General features: G+C 40.0%; 1 protein-coding gene across 1 annotated transcript in view; it reads right to left on the bottom strand.

Moving 5' to 3' along the window:
• chn2 (chimerin 2) overlaps window positions 1-16,178 on the bottom strand; it is a 30,775-nt gene that overhangs the window by 11,126 nt on the left and 3,471 nt on the right. Inside the window, exons 2-6 of the mRNA XM_022194506.2 lie at window positions 7,508-7,546; window positions 5,897-5,952; window positions 1,996-2,027; window positions 1,616-1,729; window positions 1,221-1,491 (exon numbers count right to left, since the gene is read on the bottom strand). Of these exons, the coding sequence (XP_022050198.1) occupies window positions 1,221-1,491; window positions 1,616-1,729; window positions 1,996-2,027; window positions 5,897-5,952; window positions 7,508-7,546 (512 nt within the window). The remainder of the gene's footprint in view (window positions 1-1,220; window positions 1,492-1,615; window positions 1,730-1,995; window positions 2,028-5,896; window positions 5,953-7,507; window positions 7,547-16,178) is intronic.

Here is a 16,178-nt window from a genome sequence, read left to right on the forward strand (position 1 = left end):
AATGAGATATAATATTTTAATAAGTGAGCTTTAGAGGCGTTGGCAGGTGGACAGAGGCAGGCTAACTGTGTTGGTATTTTATTAACCACAAAAAGTAAATCTACTCATCCGGTTCTATTCACAAGCACGTCCAGTACTGTGTAAACTATGCAAGAAAAAAACAGTAACAATTGTCCTCTGTGTATTTGGTTAAAGGTACTTGACAGGTGAACTGTTAAACTGCGGAAACTTGACACAGTTTTTCTGCGGATTTAACCCCGTGAAGGTTAAAACCTGCCTACAGGTTTGAAAGGCATGTTCTCTTTTTAAAAAAAAAAAATCAACAAAATGGTGCCATTTATCAGAGACGTAGTACATCATGAACACAGAGAGACTGTTAACATTTAAACTTTCCAGTTTTCGTTTTAACAGCGTGTGATGTGCTGGCTAAGTTTTAAATTGTGATATTTTATTACTTTATTCTTCATGTCACATTTAAACTTGAAACAAATAAACTATTTGCGCCAGATTCTGTACAAAACAAAAAATTCCGTATTCTTCATTGCAACTGAGAAGCCACGTTTGACTGAGCTGTCGCCAACAATCATGTGGCAGAAATTATGGAACTTTTCGGCTGAACTGCAGGCTGTGTTTACACAGAGAAGACAAGATATGTATAGAAACAACTTACAAATGTGAGAAGTAAAATATCTCTCGCAACACAGCTCATTTTTCTATTCCTAACACCCATACACAATTTGGAAAACTGCTATATTCATGTCCATGTTGATTCCAGACTCATTTTTTCCAGAATTTTCAGATTTCTTTTCTTTTTTAAAAAATCATTTATGGCCTTCTTGCTTTAATAAACTGCACAAAGTACATGTCTGAGTTCTCTTTATTTATAGCCATGGTTGTGCTGTTTCCATAGAGGTGCAGGAGTTAACATTGCAGTGAAAAATGAGCCCACAGTGAGGAAAGATGTGACAGGTGCAAAAAATACAAAAGCTACTTGGGGTTTAGAGGGTTTAACTGTCTCAATGTTTTCTGCCTCTTCATGTGGGGGTCAAACCATCTGCTGCAGGACTCATTCTTCTTTTTGTTTAGGTTTCTTTAAGACTCTGACTACATATTTAGGGTTGCTGCCTTGTGCTGAAGAGTGATTCTGGGACCCATCAGATGCATTTCAGATGCTGCTGTGCCATGGACAAGAAGGTTTTGTAAACAGTCATAAAACTCACCCTTTCGTCTCTCTGAAACGTGACCCTGCGAGGTTCGGTGCGTCCTCGGCTCAGTCTGTGCACCATTTTATCCTTAAGCAGCGACGTGTAGCCGAGGTGCTCATAGATGGGGTTAGTGGTCATTTTGGCGATGTACTCCGCCGCCTTGGTCTCGATGTAGAGAGTGATGAGGGCGTCCGTCACGAGATCGTGGACGGACTCGAACCTTTTCTCCCCGACAAAGTGCTTCCCATCGTAAAACAGTCTGTAGTTGAGGGTCTGGTGCCCAAATCTAGATGGAGATTCATCCACAAAGATGTGGGGATTCGGAGATGAACAGGTTGGGAGACTGAGTGAGTGGCGGGCTGCTGAAAGAGACAACCTTTCCGAGATTCTGCGCTGTATACTGATGGTACCTTAAGGCCAAGGTGTGCGTCCCTGGCTGTCTTTGGCTCTCCCTGATGAGGTAAGCACCCTCTGCTCCTGCCAGCAGCTCATCTGCATACTCCCGAGAGATCGTGCCATGAAATCTTTAGCAACAAAGAAAAAAGCAGTAGTTGTCTTCTTAAAACATAATTTAACATTAAAAATATCAAATTTACAAACAGAATGTTGAGCTCTAAGCATCTTGCCAAAGCAAATGGACACACTCTGCCATAAAATACATATCCGCCCACTTAAACTCTAACCACCGTCTGATGCCAGGGCAATAATGATAAATAAAACCACTCTCTGCCCAGTAATATTTGAAAAAAGAAAGGGATTAAAAAAAGATGACAGTAATTAAGTCACTCACTCTCTGCCATAGTATTTGGGTCTGCTCTCCATCTGTAAACCAGAAGAAGAAATATTGGTGCCAGCAATATGATATGAAAGCTCAATTAAATCACTTTTGCAAATTGTTCTTACAGCCTTGTACGAAAGATAAAAGACTCCAACGCCACACGACAGATTATCTCCATCTGTACTCCCCTTTTGTGTCTATTCGCAGCTACCAAACCATAAAGCCAAATCATAGAGTGTGGAGATGAATTACAGCCAGTGTTGTAAAACGGCTGGTAATAGATGGCCAGCTGGAAAAAATTAATATTAATCGTGTTAGTGTGTCTGGATTACAAATCTTGCAAAACATATGGTTGTTTTTTTTTTTTTTTTTAAATAGGCTGAATACAATATAAAATAACAGACATCACCATTAAAATTCTCTGTCACAGATGGGATTTACTGTCAAGGTGACTAAATCTAAAAGGAAAGAATTATGAACTTTTCAAACACCCAGACTCTCTTTTCACAGACACTAATGCGGAATTTCGCTTTTAATTCCCAGTCATGATCATAATGAATTTGGTAATATGTCAAACATCATTTTGTTCTGAGCTACAGGACAGCCTCTAATCGCACAGAACCAGCCCCGCAGCTTTCAGTTTTGCTCATCAAAGTGTGGCAAGACTCAAAATAGGATGAGACATGCATCAGTTCTGCTGCTTGTACAATAGAAGACTGACAGGACTCTCAGCGGAGGCAGTAAAGCAACTTGTTCCATCAGCTTCATTAACATCGCCGGAAGAATGAAGTGGAGGCTGTCCGTCAATCTAAAGTGCCCCTTTATGCACTTTGCATCCGATAATTGTCACTTTTCTTGGTGTTTATCGCTAAATTAGGTTCAAATGTGCAGCTACACAACACGTGAGTGATTTCATTTTTCTGTCCGGATGAAGCAACAACCCACCTGCAGGTTCAGTGAGTGCTTTTGAAATATTTCTCCAAATTTCTCCACTGACATGTGCTTATAAATAAATTTCAATCATGCACTTAGATGATCCTGCCAAATTTCTTAACTGTGGCATATCGCCGAGTTTAAACAGCAACCAGTGAGGCGGGGGGAGTTTCGAGAAGCAGCGAGTCACTCCCCACAGGTTACTGATTGGTTTGGCTTCCAGCTGCCAGACTCAATCATTTCTCAGTGGATGTTTTCCAGAGCTGAAAGCTGAGAGTAAAAAACTGAGTTGCAGTGTGAGTGTAGCCTATCAGGCTGGTTTACGAAGGGAAAATACTCCTTTCTTACCTCCACAAGGGAATAAATGGAGGTCAGCTGGTGTTTCAGTTTGGCTCACACTCATGTTTGATAGTGAAACTGGAGATTTGCCAATTAAAAACACATAATGAATATGATCACAGATGGGACTCATGCATTACTTATATCATGTCTATACTACTTAATTTGTGGACTGAGTAACTTCTTTTAAATAATTTCTTAAAACCCACTTTTATAGACTTGCTTTTTGTGAAGTTTAATTTTGGTCTTAATTAGTTTTAGTGATTCTATTCTGTATTTATGTGCCATGTTCTCTCTTGCTTTATTTAAATTTTAGTTGCCTAGTTCTTTGGTGTGATCTCATCTTTAATTATTTAATTTTGTATTTTTTTATTTCTAACTTTTAAGCTTTAGTCTTATTCTTCATTTTTAAACTGTCTAGTTCCTTTGTTTATATCCATCCAAATCTAGTTAATGATTCATTTCATTTATTATCATCTTTACTATTTATTTGCTCTGCCTTGTCTCCTTATGTCTTGTGTGATTGTCTGTTTGCATGTTTTGACTGTCAAAGCACCTTCTAAACGCTGTTCTTAAGGGTGCGATATATAAATGAAGTTGTAAATGTATCTCCTTTCAGACAGAAATAATCTCCTTCCATAATAACACACCTGAATATCCCTTGACTATTCATGTAGACTGTATGTGGCTGTGTAAACAAGAGGAGGGATGGTTGCTTAGTTGCTAAAGGTGTGATGGATCAGTAAAAGCCCCATAAGACTGATAAGATCCCATTCAGAAGCAAGCATCTCCTTCTCCACATGTCAACACCACAAACAGAGTGTCTGAATACCTATACCCTGGAGAAAGTTTTCTAAAACATCTATTTTCAGTGACCAAAATCTGCATTTGCATGTTCACCGGAGACCGAAATTCACAGAAAAAGCTACATTTTGAAAAACACTGGTTTGTGTGTGAGAAAGACTGCATTCCTCTAAATTCAGGCCTGTCATCCATACACAATGAGCATTTTAGGTCACTGAAATGGGGATTATGCTCAAACAGCTCCTAAAGTGTAGATTTTTAAAAACTCTGGTTAATGTGTATTAGTGTGCACATATAAAATAAAGAGTTTTACATTGAAATTTTAATTTGAAATCACAGTTTGAAACACTGTCATTGTCAAATCGCTGCAAAGCTGCAGTTTAAAATGAGGCTATTAAATAATGAGACAAATGCTGAGACAAATGCTGTAATTCATTTTCATTAAATCGAAGCAGATTGGAACTTTCAGAGGTAGACTACGCCACCCATTGATCAGTATAAACTCTGTGGTTCACTCACGCCTGCTGTAGTTTCACTGACATGGGCCCAATCTCATTATTTAAAAACCACATCTCCTACATTTTGCAGCACATCTGACCCAGTTTAAACTGTTGTGTCAACGCTTTTACAAACGCATGATCCTCTTTCTGTGTCAGTCACGCTTTTGATAGTATCTCATGTGGTAATGCACCATCACGTTTTAAATCTGAATACTAAAGTGAAGCTCGGCTTTAAAAAAAGATATTTTATGAATTGATTATTAGCTAACATTGCTGCACCACTTCAGTTGGCAGCATGAGAAGTACACAGAAACAACAAAACGACAGATTGTTGTTCTGGCATGCCTATTAGGGCGTTTAAAGTTATTTTGCATTCTCATTGGCATGGAGATGTTTCATTAAAGGATGCCCATGCAGACAGATTATGAGAATTATTTTTAGTTCAATGGAGAAAATATCCATATTGAAAAAAAAAAAACACATTAGCGTCGGCATGGCCTTTGTGTCTGCGATTTGAATAGTTAATTTAAAAGTTGCGATGCTGCCAGAATTACATGTTTAATCAAACATTTCGTTGATTATTTTGCTAAAGAAAAAGGATGCCTTCGTGCGGGCAACACCTGAAGCTGGAGGTATTACAATTTTGGGTTGTCCGTCCATTCATCTGTTACATTCTTGTAAACCTGGAGGGAATTTCTTCACATTTCTTGGCACAAACTTTCAGTTGGACTCGAGGATGAGTTGATTAAATTTCGGTGGTCGAGGGTCACTCTGACCTCACATCCGTCCTATTCTTGTGACTATGATAAATCAGAGGCGCCTGGAGGGAATTTCTTCTACATCTGGCACAAATGAGAACTTAAAATTGAGAATGGGCTGATTGAGATTTGGCTGTCGGTGGTCAAAGGTCACCGTGACACATATTGGGCATAACTCAAGAACCCATCACGACAGAATTTCACACAGTATCTAAGAGGATAAAATGGTGACGTCCTGACATTTTACATCCATAAGGTCAAAGGTCAAGTCTGGATAGACATGTATGTACATTTCAACATGGCTAGTTAGTGGAGGGCTACAATTAAGAGGCAACAACTGAAATTTAGAGAGTAAAGCATGCAGAATTTGTTTGATATGTTTCATGTGTTGAAGTTGTTTCCAGTTTTTCATGAGTGACATACACAGTAATATTATTGATTTTCTCTCTTTGGACTCCGTCAAGTTAACCGTGATATTTGACATTGTTGTTCCACATTTTGCAAACTAAATGGTTTAGAAAATACTCATCTGAGCCCTGCATAGTTGTCTACTGTGTATAGACTGACAGATGCACTGACCTCCTGAGGACACGTGATCCTCTTTGGTCTTGGCGCCTCCTGCTGTAGCTGGTACACTGTTAGAGAAACATGCATGTTAATGAAGGCTCCTTCAACTGCACACAGCTCAGTGCCAGTTTTAATTTCATGCATATTGCAAATTCGCCACCAAAAATACACATAGTTAACACACAGAGGACAGGTACAATATGTTGCAATCACACCGAGGACTCTTCTGGACAGAAAACAGTGTTCATTTAATTGACTGTAGCTCTGACCACTGCTCTGAGGTACAAAACAAGCCATTAGCTTATGTATGCAGTGATTAGCAGCGAGCGGCTTACATGACAGAGGCCATATATTTGAAATCCATTTGTGTGAGTTAAGACCCTTTACCTAATGTGCACTTATAACTGCACACATTCTTCCCAACTTCCAAGCAAAAGTAGTTCCACTTACATTTGCACACATGGTGCAAATCCTGGCTTCTAAGTGTTGGATGTCGTTGAAGTATTGAGAGAACTGGAAGTAAACCAGTGAAGCTGAGAGAAAAATGGAAATGAGAGGCTAGTGGCAAGAAGAGTAATCACCACAAACATCTCAGCAGCCTGCCAGAATTACTATATTTAATTAGCGATTCAAATGTGACAGACACTGCTGCTATTTCTGCTTTTTTTTTTCCAGAACTGGGTGTCTGTCAGGATAGAAATATTGCCACAATGGAAGAATCAGTCGCTACTGTAAGCCTCGTGTCTTTCTCTGTATCCAATTTTTAATCCTTTGTGGGAATATAACTGCAGTTTCTCTTACATGTAAGACACCATAACTGCAATAATTACAGAATAACAGTCGTTCCTGTTCATACTGGAATACACTCAGTGTCACGTTTGGAAACCCTGCAAGATGTGGGTGAGGACAGAACACTACAACGGTGTCCTCATTACGAACAGCCGGTGCCGGAGCAAAGAAATCGCTGTGTGAGGCTGAGCGAAGTCTTCAACGCAGCAGATTCTCCAGGCAGGAGGAAGGAAGACTCCTGACTGTGAATTTTTTTTTTGTCAGGCTGACTTAAGCCAACCAGCACAGATCTGGACTTCATCCATTTCTGTGACACTGAGACCTCTAAAAATACCTCAGCAGAGGACCGGAGAAGACCTCAGAAAAGCAGCCTGTGTTGTAAAATTACATATGACACATTTAATTACAGGAAAAAGACACAATTCCCAGCTGAAATGATCCACGCTCGACCTCAATAAATGCATCAAATGTATTCTCGGGAGTCAAAACATCTCCTCCCACTTGGCAAAAAGCACTGTATAATGAGGTGGGTGTTCTGAGGACCCCGTTTTTAGCTGAGCCGCTTTGCAGGTAGAAAATCCTGTTTTTCCTGGGTGCTGGTAACCTATTTTACTCAGAGATCAGGAATCCGCTGCTTTGCATTTGTGCATGTGCAAATGCCTTCTGTAGGCGAGTGTGTTGGTGCATTTTGGAAGGCTGCGCGGCATAAAACCTTCAAAATATAGAAAATGCCTCTGTGTCACTTCTAGATAAAACTGGAGTTATTTAAGGAAGCACTTAAGGACAATGTCAGGTTACAGGACTGATAATCTGTGTATAAAATTAAATACTCACAGTAGGACTTCCATATGGGCGGCTGATAATCCTCAGGGTCTGTAAAACACAGAAATAAAGCAGGTTTTAGTTATAACCCCACAGTAGTGTCAATAGACTGCCCTGTTTCCTCTCATTAAAAACTCCATTTTTGTCTTTTTTCCCTAGTGGATTGAACGCAAGCCCTTTACCGGTTATGTCACTGCTGTTTATCTCTCTGTTATAATTACGCATATGGCTTCACGCTGTGCAGCTGCCTCTTGACACGCACCAGAGAATACACTTTCTAATCAGCGTCTCCGCTTCAAGGACAATCGATACAGGTGTCCGACAGTTTTGCTAAACATCAGCGCACGACTCGTCTATATTAACCACCGGCAGGAAAACACAACATCTCCACGCCAGAGATACAAGCACGCCAATCAAAATTAAGAGGAAGTAAATACATTTTGAATCCCACCCACCCACAGCAGGACGCCCTCAGGGGAAATGTGGTGGCTGAGTTATGATTATGTGAACGCTCGGCGCTGAATTATACGATGGAGTGTGCTTTTATATTAGCTCAGGAGGAGCAGCAGAGGTGATGGAGGAAATGCCCTGCAGCAAGTTATAATTTACTGCAACTCCTACTGAGTAAAGTAATGGCTTGTAATACTTTAGGAACGTGTTGTTAAATTAGTCAAAAATGTGGCAACGTTTTATATTAAAGTAATATAATACGCTGTCTGGCTTGAAGATAGCTTTTGTTAGAGTATTGGGGAACACGGCACTTAAATTCCTGCATTGTGATCAAATGTCACGGACAAATTTGTGCCATTTTTGCACCAATTTTGGCGAGAAATTTCCTTTTTTAATGCAAAATAAAATGCAAAATTCAGGATTAATGATAAATGTAATACCTGCAACCTAACTGAAATCTACACCGATGCTGCCTGGCACTCACTGATGCAACATACAGTAATGTTTGTTACTCATAATATACACGAATAATGATGCTGACACACCATAAATAACACCATATGGTCTTAACCCCAATGGCTACACTTGCTACTGTTGTTGCACTGCTGTTTTAAATGTGCTATATTAAAAAAAAAGTGATTTCATTTGACCTTAATTTTTTAACACAGCTTATTTGTTGTTTTAAATCACATCTCACAAGGCAACTCCTTCTTCTGAGGAAGACGGAAAATACAGACAGTTCGGAAATACCAAATAAACTAGGTCTTGTGCTTAGAATTTTTATGCCAAGCTGCTGTTCAAAAGCTCAAGAATTAACCCTCAAACTCTGACGACAATGTTCCTTTTCAAACTAATATTCTGATCACATTAGTTGGAACATAATCTGATGTACTACACTGCAAACTTATAACAGGTTTAAACATGGCAACAAATCATTTTCTAATAAGACATTTAGTTTATTATTAATAACTTGGTGCTATTTACAGTTGTTAACTATTTCTCAGCAGGAAGACTTTTTTATTGAATGTTTAAAGTCACATCCTGCCCGGTGTTCAATATGACAGTATGCTCACACTGTAACCTTCACACACTATCAATAGCTACTACATGGAAAAAAATTCTTTGACTCTTGCGACCTTAAAGATCCCCTCTGGTGTTTATTCCTTGTTAAAACCTCCATATGGTGTTTTTTATGTTGCTGGAAGACATACCAAGAGTGAAATGAGAAGCCGGCTGAGTATTTCCACCTTGAAAATGCAGCGAACCAGTGAGAGTCACAAAAGCCCAGATTAGGACCTCCAGGGTTTCAAACAGAACAAACCTAAAGAACCAAACTTTTTGTCTTGCAAGGTGGAACTTTCTGTGTCATTATTCTTCCTCTTCTGAACCATTTTTCCACTTAAAACATGTATGGTGGAATTACGCGAATATTACAACTAGCTATTGTGCAGCACAGAGTAGTTTTACAGTCACTGAGCACAGAAGGAGGTGAGCGGGTGTGCTTGAGTGTGATCAAATGGGGAGGGCCGAGTAGATAAAGAGGCGGGGACTTCACACATCTGCACATTTTAGCGGATGCAACAGTTCATAGTAACAGTAATATCTAAGCTACTTTAGGGCAGAAAGAGACTATTTTTCATGGAAAACTACGTAATTTTGATACATAAAGATAAGATTTTAGTGGTTCAATGAACATCCAGACAAGATTTTTAAAGCCACACTGTGTTTTCACCTCTGATTTGCTTTTATTGAGCTGCATCTATAGCACCAGACAGAATTTAGTGATTACCTTCTAGTTTCGAAGTTAAAAATGTATTTTTCAGGAGGTGGTGGAGACCAAACCAGAGCTAAAAGATGTTTGTTTCATAATATAAGCTGCTAATAGAGAACTAAGACAACGAAATGCAGTTTAGCGTCTAACTGGAAGTGTAAAAGCAGCAGTAAAGTGCATTACTTAGAGTATGACATATCCAGTATGTTACAGTATGAACAGTATGGATGGAGCCCTACGAACACACTAATATATGCATATATAAAGGCATAATGTTGCATGTTATTGAATAAGCGATAACTCAAATTAGTGCTATAATTTTCCTTTCTCACAGCATAGAAGAAAAGAGGAGGTGTCAGTAATAAAATGTTTTTTGTCCGTGTCCAGTGACAGAGAGCCAGTATGCACAATATCACAAATCTAGTAACACAAAAACACATGCTGGTCATTGGAAAATGCCACAGGGAGAAAGATATAATTTTTCTCTTAGGAGAGTATTTATAGCATGACGGTGATGACAGAACTTTTTTTCCACTTGCATGTTTTGAATGGTTTGACAGGTTTAACTGGTGGAATTCTTCTAGACCGTATCAGAGAGTCCGTGACAAATGACGAACCCTCATTCCTCATACATGCCTTAGATCTCTATTTTTGACCCTACTTATGTAACACGCGTGTCCCATCGCTAAAACCAGCAGTCAACTTTGACCTAAAAACACATTTAGTTTCTCTGAAAATCAGTAAACATATAAGTAATTTATCACGAATAGATAAATGACATATGAATAAATAACAACCTATGAGTTAAGACTCAGTGTGTCTTTACACTGTGCAGATGATAAATGCACAAAATAGCTGCTATGACAATAAATACCTGCCTCTTAGTTAAGTGTAATATCTCTCATTAAACTGTCTGCGCCATTCCTGAAAGATTCATCTGACTGTTTGAACAATGAATCACGTTGGTCCAGATGATACATGTTGTTGATGTAAAGCATTCCTTTGTATTCATCAGCAGATCAGTGCCACACCCCTCTGGCCAGAGGGAAAGAAATCAAGCACACCTCAGAAGGGACGGGAATCACTTAACGAAAACCAGTGAGCACTTGTTGGATGTGATCACAGACAAACTTATTACTCATATAAACGCCAGCGTTAAAACTGTACCAGTAAACTCTGCATATTCCTGCTTTATTTTTGTGCATTTAACTGATGGGATTTGAAGCGCAGGCAGTCAGAGTGTTTCCTTCATGCTGTCGCCTCTACTCGCTGCAGCGGTTTGACTGGAGGCAGGGAGCAACATTATCAAACAAAAAACGCTCATCATTGCTTGTCATCATATTAACACAGCTCCTGTGAAAAGAGCTGGATTTATTACGGAGCAAAGACAAGACAGGTGCAAAGAATCAAAAGCTGAATAATTATGTAAACGGTTTCTCAACTGAAATAGTGGATGTTCTGAGGGTAAATGTTGCTGCTAAAAGCCTCCACAGAACGCCTGCCTGCAAATACAACTAAATAGCCTTCAGGCTTTGTTCCCTGACGTGTGGCCAAGCTGCCTTGGAAAATGTATTGTCCTGACACTGAGGCTTTGTCACTGTGTACCGCACTGGCAAAAGTCTGAAAGATTTATTCCACTGCGGCTTATTTAAAGAATGTGATTTCATCTGGGCGGCTGCCAAATATTCTCTTTTCGGTCTAATTCTTATTAATGACGAATGGCATTTCAATCTGGAATTTTGCAGCAGCTACAGCTACAAAAAGGCAGCTCTTGAGGGTCGGTTCAGATGCAGCCACTTGGCACGCACTCGCACAAATACGCATGCATGTGCAAATACATCAGGCTGCACTGCACCTACACACTCCTACAGCAGACATGCACGTATAGACGAGCACGCACATGTGCACATCGAACACACAGGAACCCAAAAGAACATCAAAAAGAATCTCTAAGTAGCTCAGAGTTTGTGTGGTGGCTGATGATCAGGGAGAATTTAAAATTCTGGAGCAGCCAGAGGGTTCTTCCCCTGAAGAAACAGCTATTAATTGTGTTGCCCTCCATTACGCTCCAGTCAGAAGCATTCAATAAAATAATTACCGGCGGGTGTTTGCTTCGGTGACAAAGAGAATATGTGATGAATAAAGATCAAGCTAAGACTTTTATCCCCTGAGATAACGTCTGCTCTTCAGTCTGTGGACACGCAAAAAAATATTCAAGTTCAGCACATGAAACAGCTACTTGTGCTGAAGTGCACTGAGTACATGGCTGGAAATAACTCAAGTTCTCAGCCTTTCGTGATCTATGTAGAATCCTTGTTTAAGTATGGAGAGCTGGATGTAAGTGGAGAGGAGAAAATGCAAAAATAGAAAATACCAGCAGAATCAAGACAATACAAGTGTTTGACGTAATGGCATGTGACTGGCAATGTATAATGTACTTTTTGGGCACTTAACTGCTGCATATGGACAATAAAACAGCAAATACTGTGTATTTTTAAAAAATGGATGTCGCCTCCAGGTCTAAAAAGTGCCCTTAACCTGCATTCTTTATAATGTCCTGCAGGGGGCAGCTCTTTCTGTTTGCAAAAAGAAGTCTGTATGGAAGTCTATGACAAAATGAGCCTCCTTCTCACTTTATCTGTGATTTCAGTAGATGTTCTCCGAGTGAATTTATGATCTTAGTCTCTAGTTTTAAGACCTAATTAATACAGAATGTTTGTCATTTTGTAAATTATGCCCCCATTTAGATTAAAATAGACAACTAGAAAAGCACTCGGAGAGCGCAGACTTCCGCCAGGCCAATTGTACAGAGTCCTTCAAAAAAATCCTGGATCCAGACGGTGATCCGGATCACCTCCAAAATCTAATCGGTTGTTACTTTTGCTCTTCCGGACATTCTGTAAAAATTTGGTGAAAATCCGTCCGTAACTTTTTGAGTTATGCTGTTAACAGACAAACAGACAAACTCCGATGAATACATAACCTCCTGGCGGAGGTAATCAAGCCATAAAAGATGACTGGCAGCTTGTTGTCATTGTTTTCAAAAGATAGCGAATGCTATAAAGCCAAACTCAAAAACAATTGCCCTCACACCAACAGGTGACTTCACAGCCACTACATCTATCTTTTATATACAGTCTATGGGACAAAAATTCTATGGAGATGATCATTTTACTTAGAAGTGCATAGCTGTCATTTCATCATACTGTGTGTGCTGTTTAACTTTAAAATACTGGCCACATACAGATAGGTGACAAATTAAAGGAAACACCTGGACTCCTTTTAGGATCTCGTAGCTCTGTTGTGCTTCAAGATTCGGGTGCCCCTTAACAGAGACGAGTCACTGCAAATACAATCCAAACTTGTGATGACCTTAATCCTATGATTAGACATTTCTATCCTGATGGGTGAGGTCTCTTCCAGGAAGACAATGTCCCCATCCACTGGGCACAAAGGGTCAATGAGTGGTTTGACGAAATGAAAAGTGAATCATATGTGAATGTCCTCACAGTCAGCAGATCTCCACCCAGCTGAACACCTACGAGAAACTTTGGATTGACACCATGATCATAAAACCTTATGAGGGAACATCCTTTGGAAGAATTGTGCTCATCCCTTCAGTGGAGTTCCAAAGATTTGGAGAATTACTGTAGAGGAGCTGTTTTAGTGGCCCGTGGTGACCCTACACCTTACTGAGACACTTTATGCTGGTTTTTCCCTGTAGTTTTAGTTCTATATATAACCTGGCAGCTAAAAATAAAACCTCTTAAAGTCTGACTGTTCTCACTATCACCTCATCAACCTTTAATGTTTACACACAGTGGAAATGAATCAGTCTCGTTGTTTAAAAAAGCAAAACCAGGTAGTTAATCATGAGTTCTGTTTGTCCCATTTTTCCATGATCCAACTGTCCATCTACTGTAGGCTGAGTCCGCTGTGACCGAATGGCAAAAAACAAACAAAAAAACCCCCACAATTTGCAGTTTTTTGTTTGTATGGGTACATCTTCTATTTTACATTTTTTCTTTCATTTCATGCTATGAGTTTGGATTGTAATAATGACACCCTTTGGGATCCTTGGCTCGTCTAGAAACTGATCCTTAGGGCCATACTTACTATCCATAAAGCTATGATGCTGATGGTTTTGTGATGGTGTGAAGTAACTACTGATGTCTTGCACAATATTTCGCCCCTAGATTTTCACTGTTTGTTATGTGTTGTTCACAGGGTGTGAAAAAACTTTAAAGAGCCTCTGCGGGGGGCGACCTGATTGCCGAGTATCTGGGGTGTATACCATATGGGCACTTACACCCTCAGAAGTGGATCCCTGGCTCAAGTCCGGGCTGGTTGGACAATGTGCTCCATGTTACTCCACTAGTTTCCTGTCTCTCTTCACTCTTTCTATGAAAAATGAAGTCAAAACCCTATAAAAAAAATACAACATCCCTTCAGGCATTTCCTATGTTTTTCATATTATCTATGAAAATTTCAGTTACCTAGTTAAAAATTCTGAACATAGCATCTCCTGCCTCCTTGAAAAATCCATTATCTATGAATATGCAAACATCCTCATTTCAAAACTTTAATCACTAAACACAAGATGTCTGCTACATCTCAATGTAAGGAGAATGTAGACTTTGATTTTCCACACCATGCTGCTTCTGTGAATTGGACAAGGAGTGTCTGTTGTAAAGTTTCAAATCCTGGTTGCAGATAGATGCCTTGAACTGAGATCTTAGGACAAACATTACAGTCAGCATGGACATTTGGAAACAGCCTTCCAGTTGACCTACATCTTTCAATAAAGCTCAAACAAGCAGGACAAGCAGCAATGACAAAAACACATTTTCACAGGAATGCTTTCAGCTTGAGCCTACATTGCAATTAACAGATTATTTAGAAAAACTTGCAGACAAATATGTGTACATGCAACATAACTGTTTTTTGTTCATTTCACGAATTAGCAGGAGTCCCTCCTTCGAAATCCATATAAAGTTTTTTCAAATTATATCAAATTTCCATCATTTTAATGATCTAAAGATAAAGAACACGCGAATTAACTCTGTCATTACACTGCTTTTTAAAGCTGATAAGTCTGTATATAAAAAATTGACCATAAATGAGTCCCATGTGTTTTTCTGTGCTCGATCTAAGGGCCGATGAAATCAACGTATACCTTCTGTAGTATCAAACAACTACTACTAATGTCTATTTTTAAAGTCTGCATCAACATGTGCATAAAGACCCTGAATGGAACGCATAATTAACAAAGCTGTCGGTTGTGAATATAATCTCATCACGTAAATGTTTAGTGAGGTAAGAAATCAGGTGAGAAGTAGGGTCATTTCATCACACACATCTAAACCATTAGGCTTCTTTTTGCAGCTAGAGGAGTCGCCCCCTGTTGGCTACTAGAAATAATACAGGTTTAAGGCACTTTGGTATTATCTTCACTGTTCAGACGCAGAGGTAGGGCTGGCCCGAATAGTGGTTTCTGGCCTCCGAATATTCGGGCCCTATAAAGGACGAATACCCGAATATTCGTTCCGCCCCGTAACGTCCGACATCCGGGGGTGGGTGGGTGGTTGGTTTGGGGGGGCGACTTGTGGCGGAGACGGCCCGAATATTCGGATCCGTTCGTCTGGTCTCCCGGGTCCAAATTTTGCCTTCATTTTGTCTTCAGTTAAATTGAAGAATTCCCAAACAGCAGAGGTCTTTAGCATCTTGTCTTGTGATTATGCAACGAAGTGAAGCGTGACGTCAGAGTCGGCAGCCACCTGGCCATTCGGGTGGTGGCACGAATGCAGGAGCCGAGATGAGCTGAACACGACGGGATGAGCCAATGTGGGCCGAAGGCGAAGGGAAGAGACGAGCTCTGAAGATTTTCGTCTGGGGGGAGGAAGGGGTGATCGCATAGACATATGTGTATATGTCATAGACATATGTTTATGTGATCACACGACGGGATGAGCCGATGTGGGCCGAAGGCGGAGGGAAAACAGTAACGCCGCATATTCTTTCCGCCCGGTAACGTCTGGGGGGGGTTGGGTTTACATCCATCTTTATATACAGTCTGTGGTAAAGCCTGTTTATTAAAATTATTTTTTGGTCTTTTGTTGGCTTTATTAGATTGGTTAGTCAAGACAGAAGAACAGGGGAAGACCTGCAGCAAAGGGTGTGAACTGGAATCAAATCCAGGCCACTGTGTAGAGGACTATAGCCCGCTCAACCAGTTGAGCTACCTGGGTGCGTGTAAAGCCTTTTGAGATGGCAAATATGGCTATGCATATTTTTTTGGTATTTTAGATATCTACTGATACAGTATCAGGCAATTTTTTTGCTCATATACGGATGAGACTTCTTCACATACATAACTGGCTTTAAGAAATCACACATTTTGTGGAGTAGAACTCTGAGTGCAAAGACACACACACACACACACACACACACACACACACACAC

This window comes from Acanthochromis polyacanthus, chromosome 12 (genome assembly GCF_021347895.1).
Source record: "Acanthochromis polyacanthus isolate Apoly-LR-REF ecotype Palm Island chromosome 12, KAUST_Apoly_ChrSc, whole genome shotgun sequence".
Lineage (NCBI taxonomy): Eukaryota > Metazoa > Chordata > Actinopteri > Pomacentridae > Acanthochromis > Acanthochromis polyacanthus.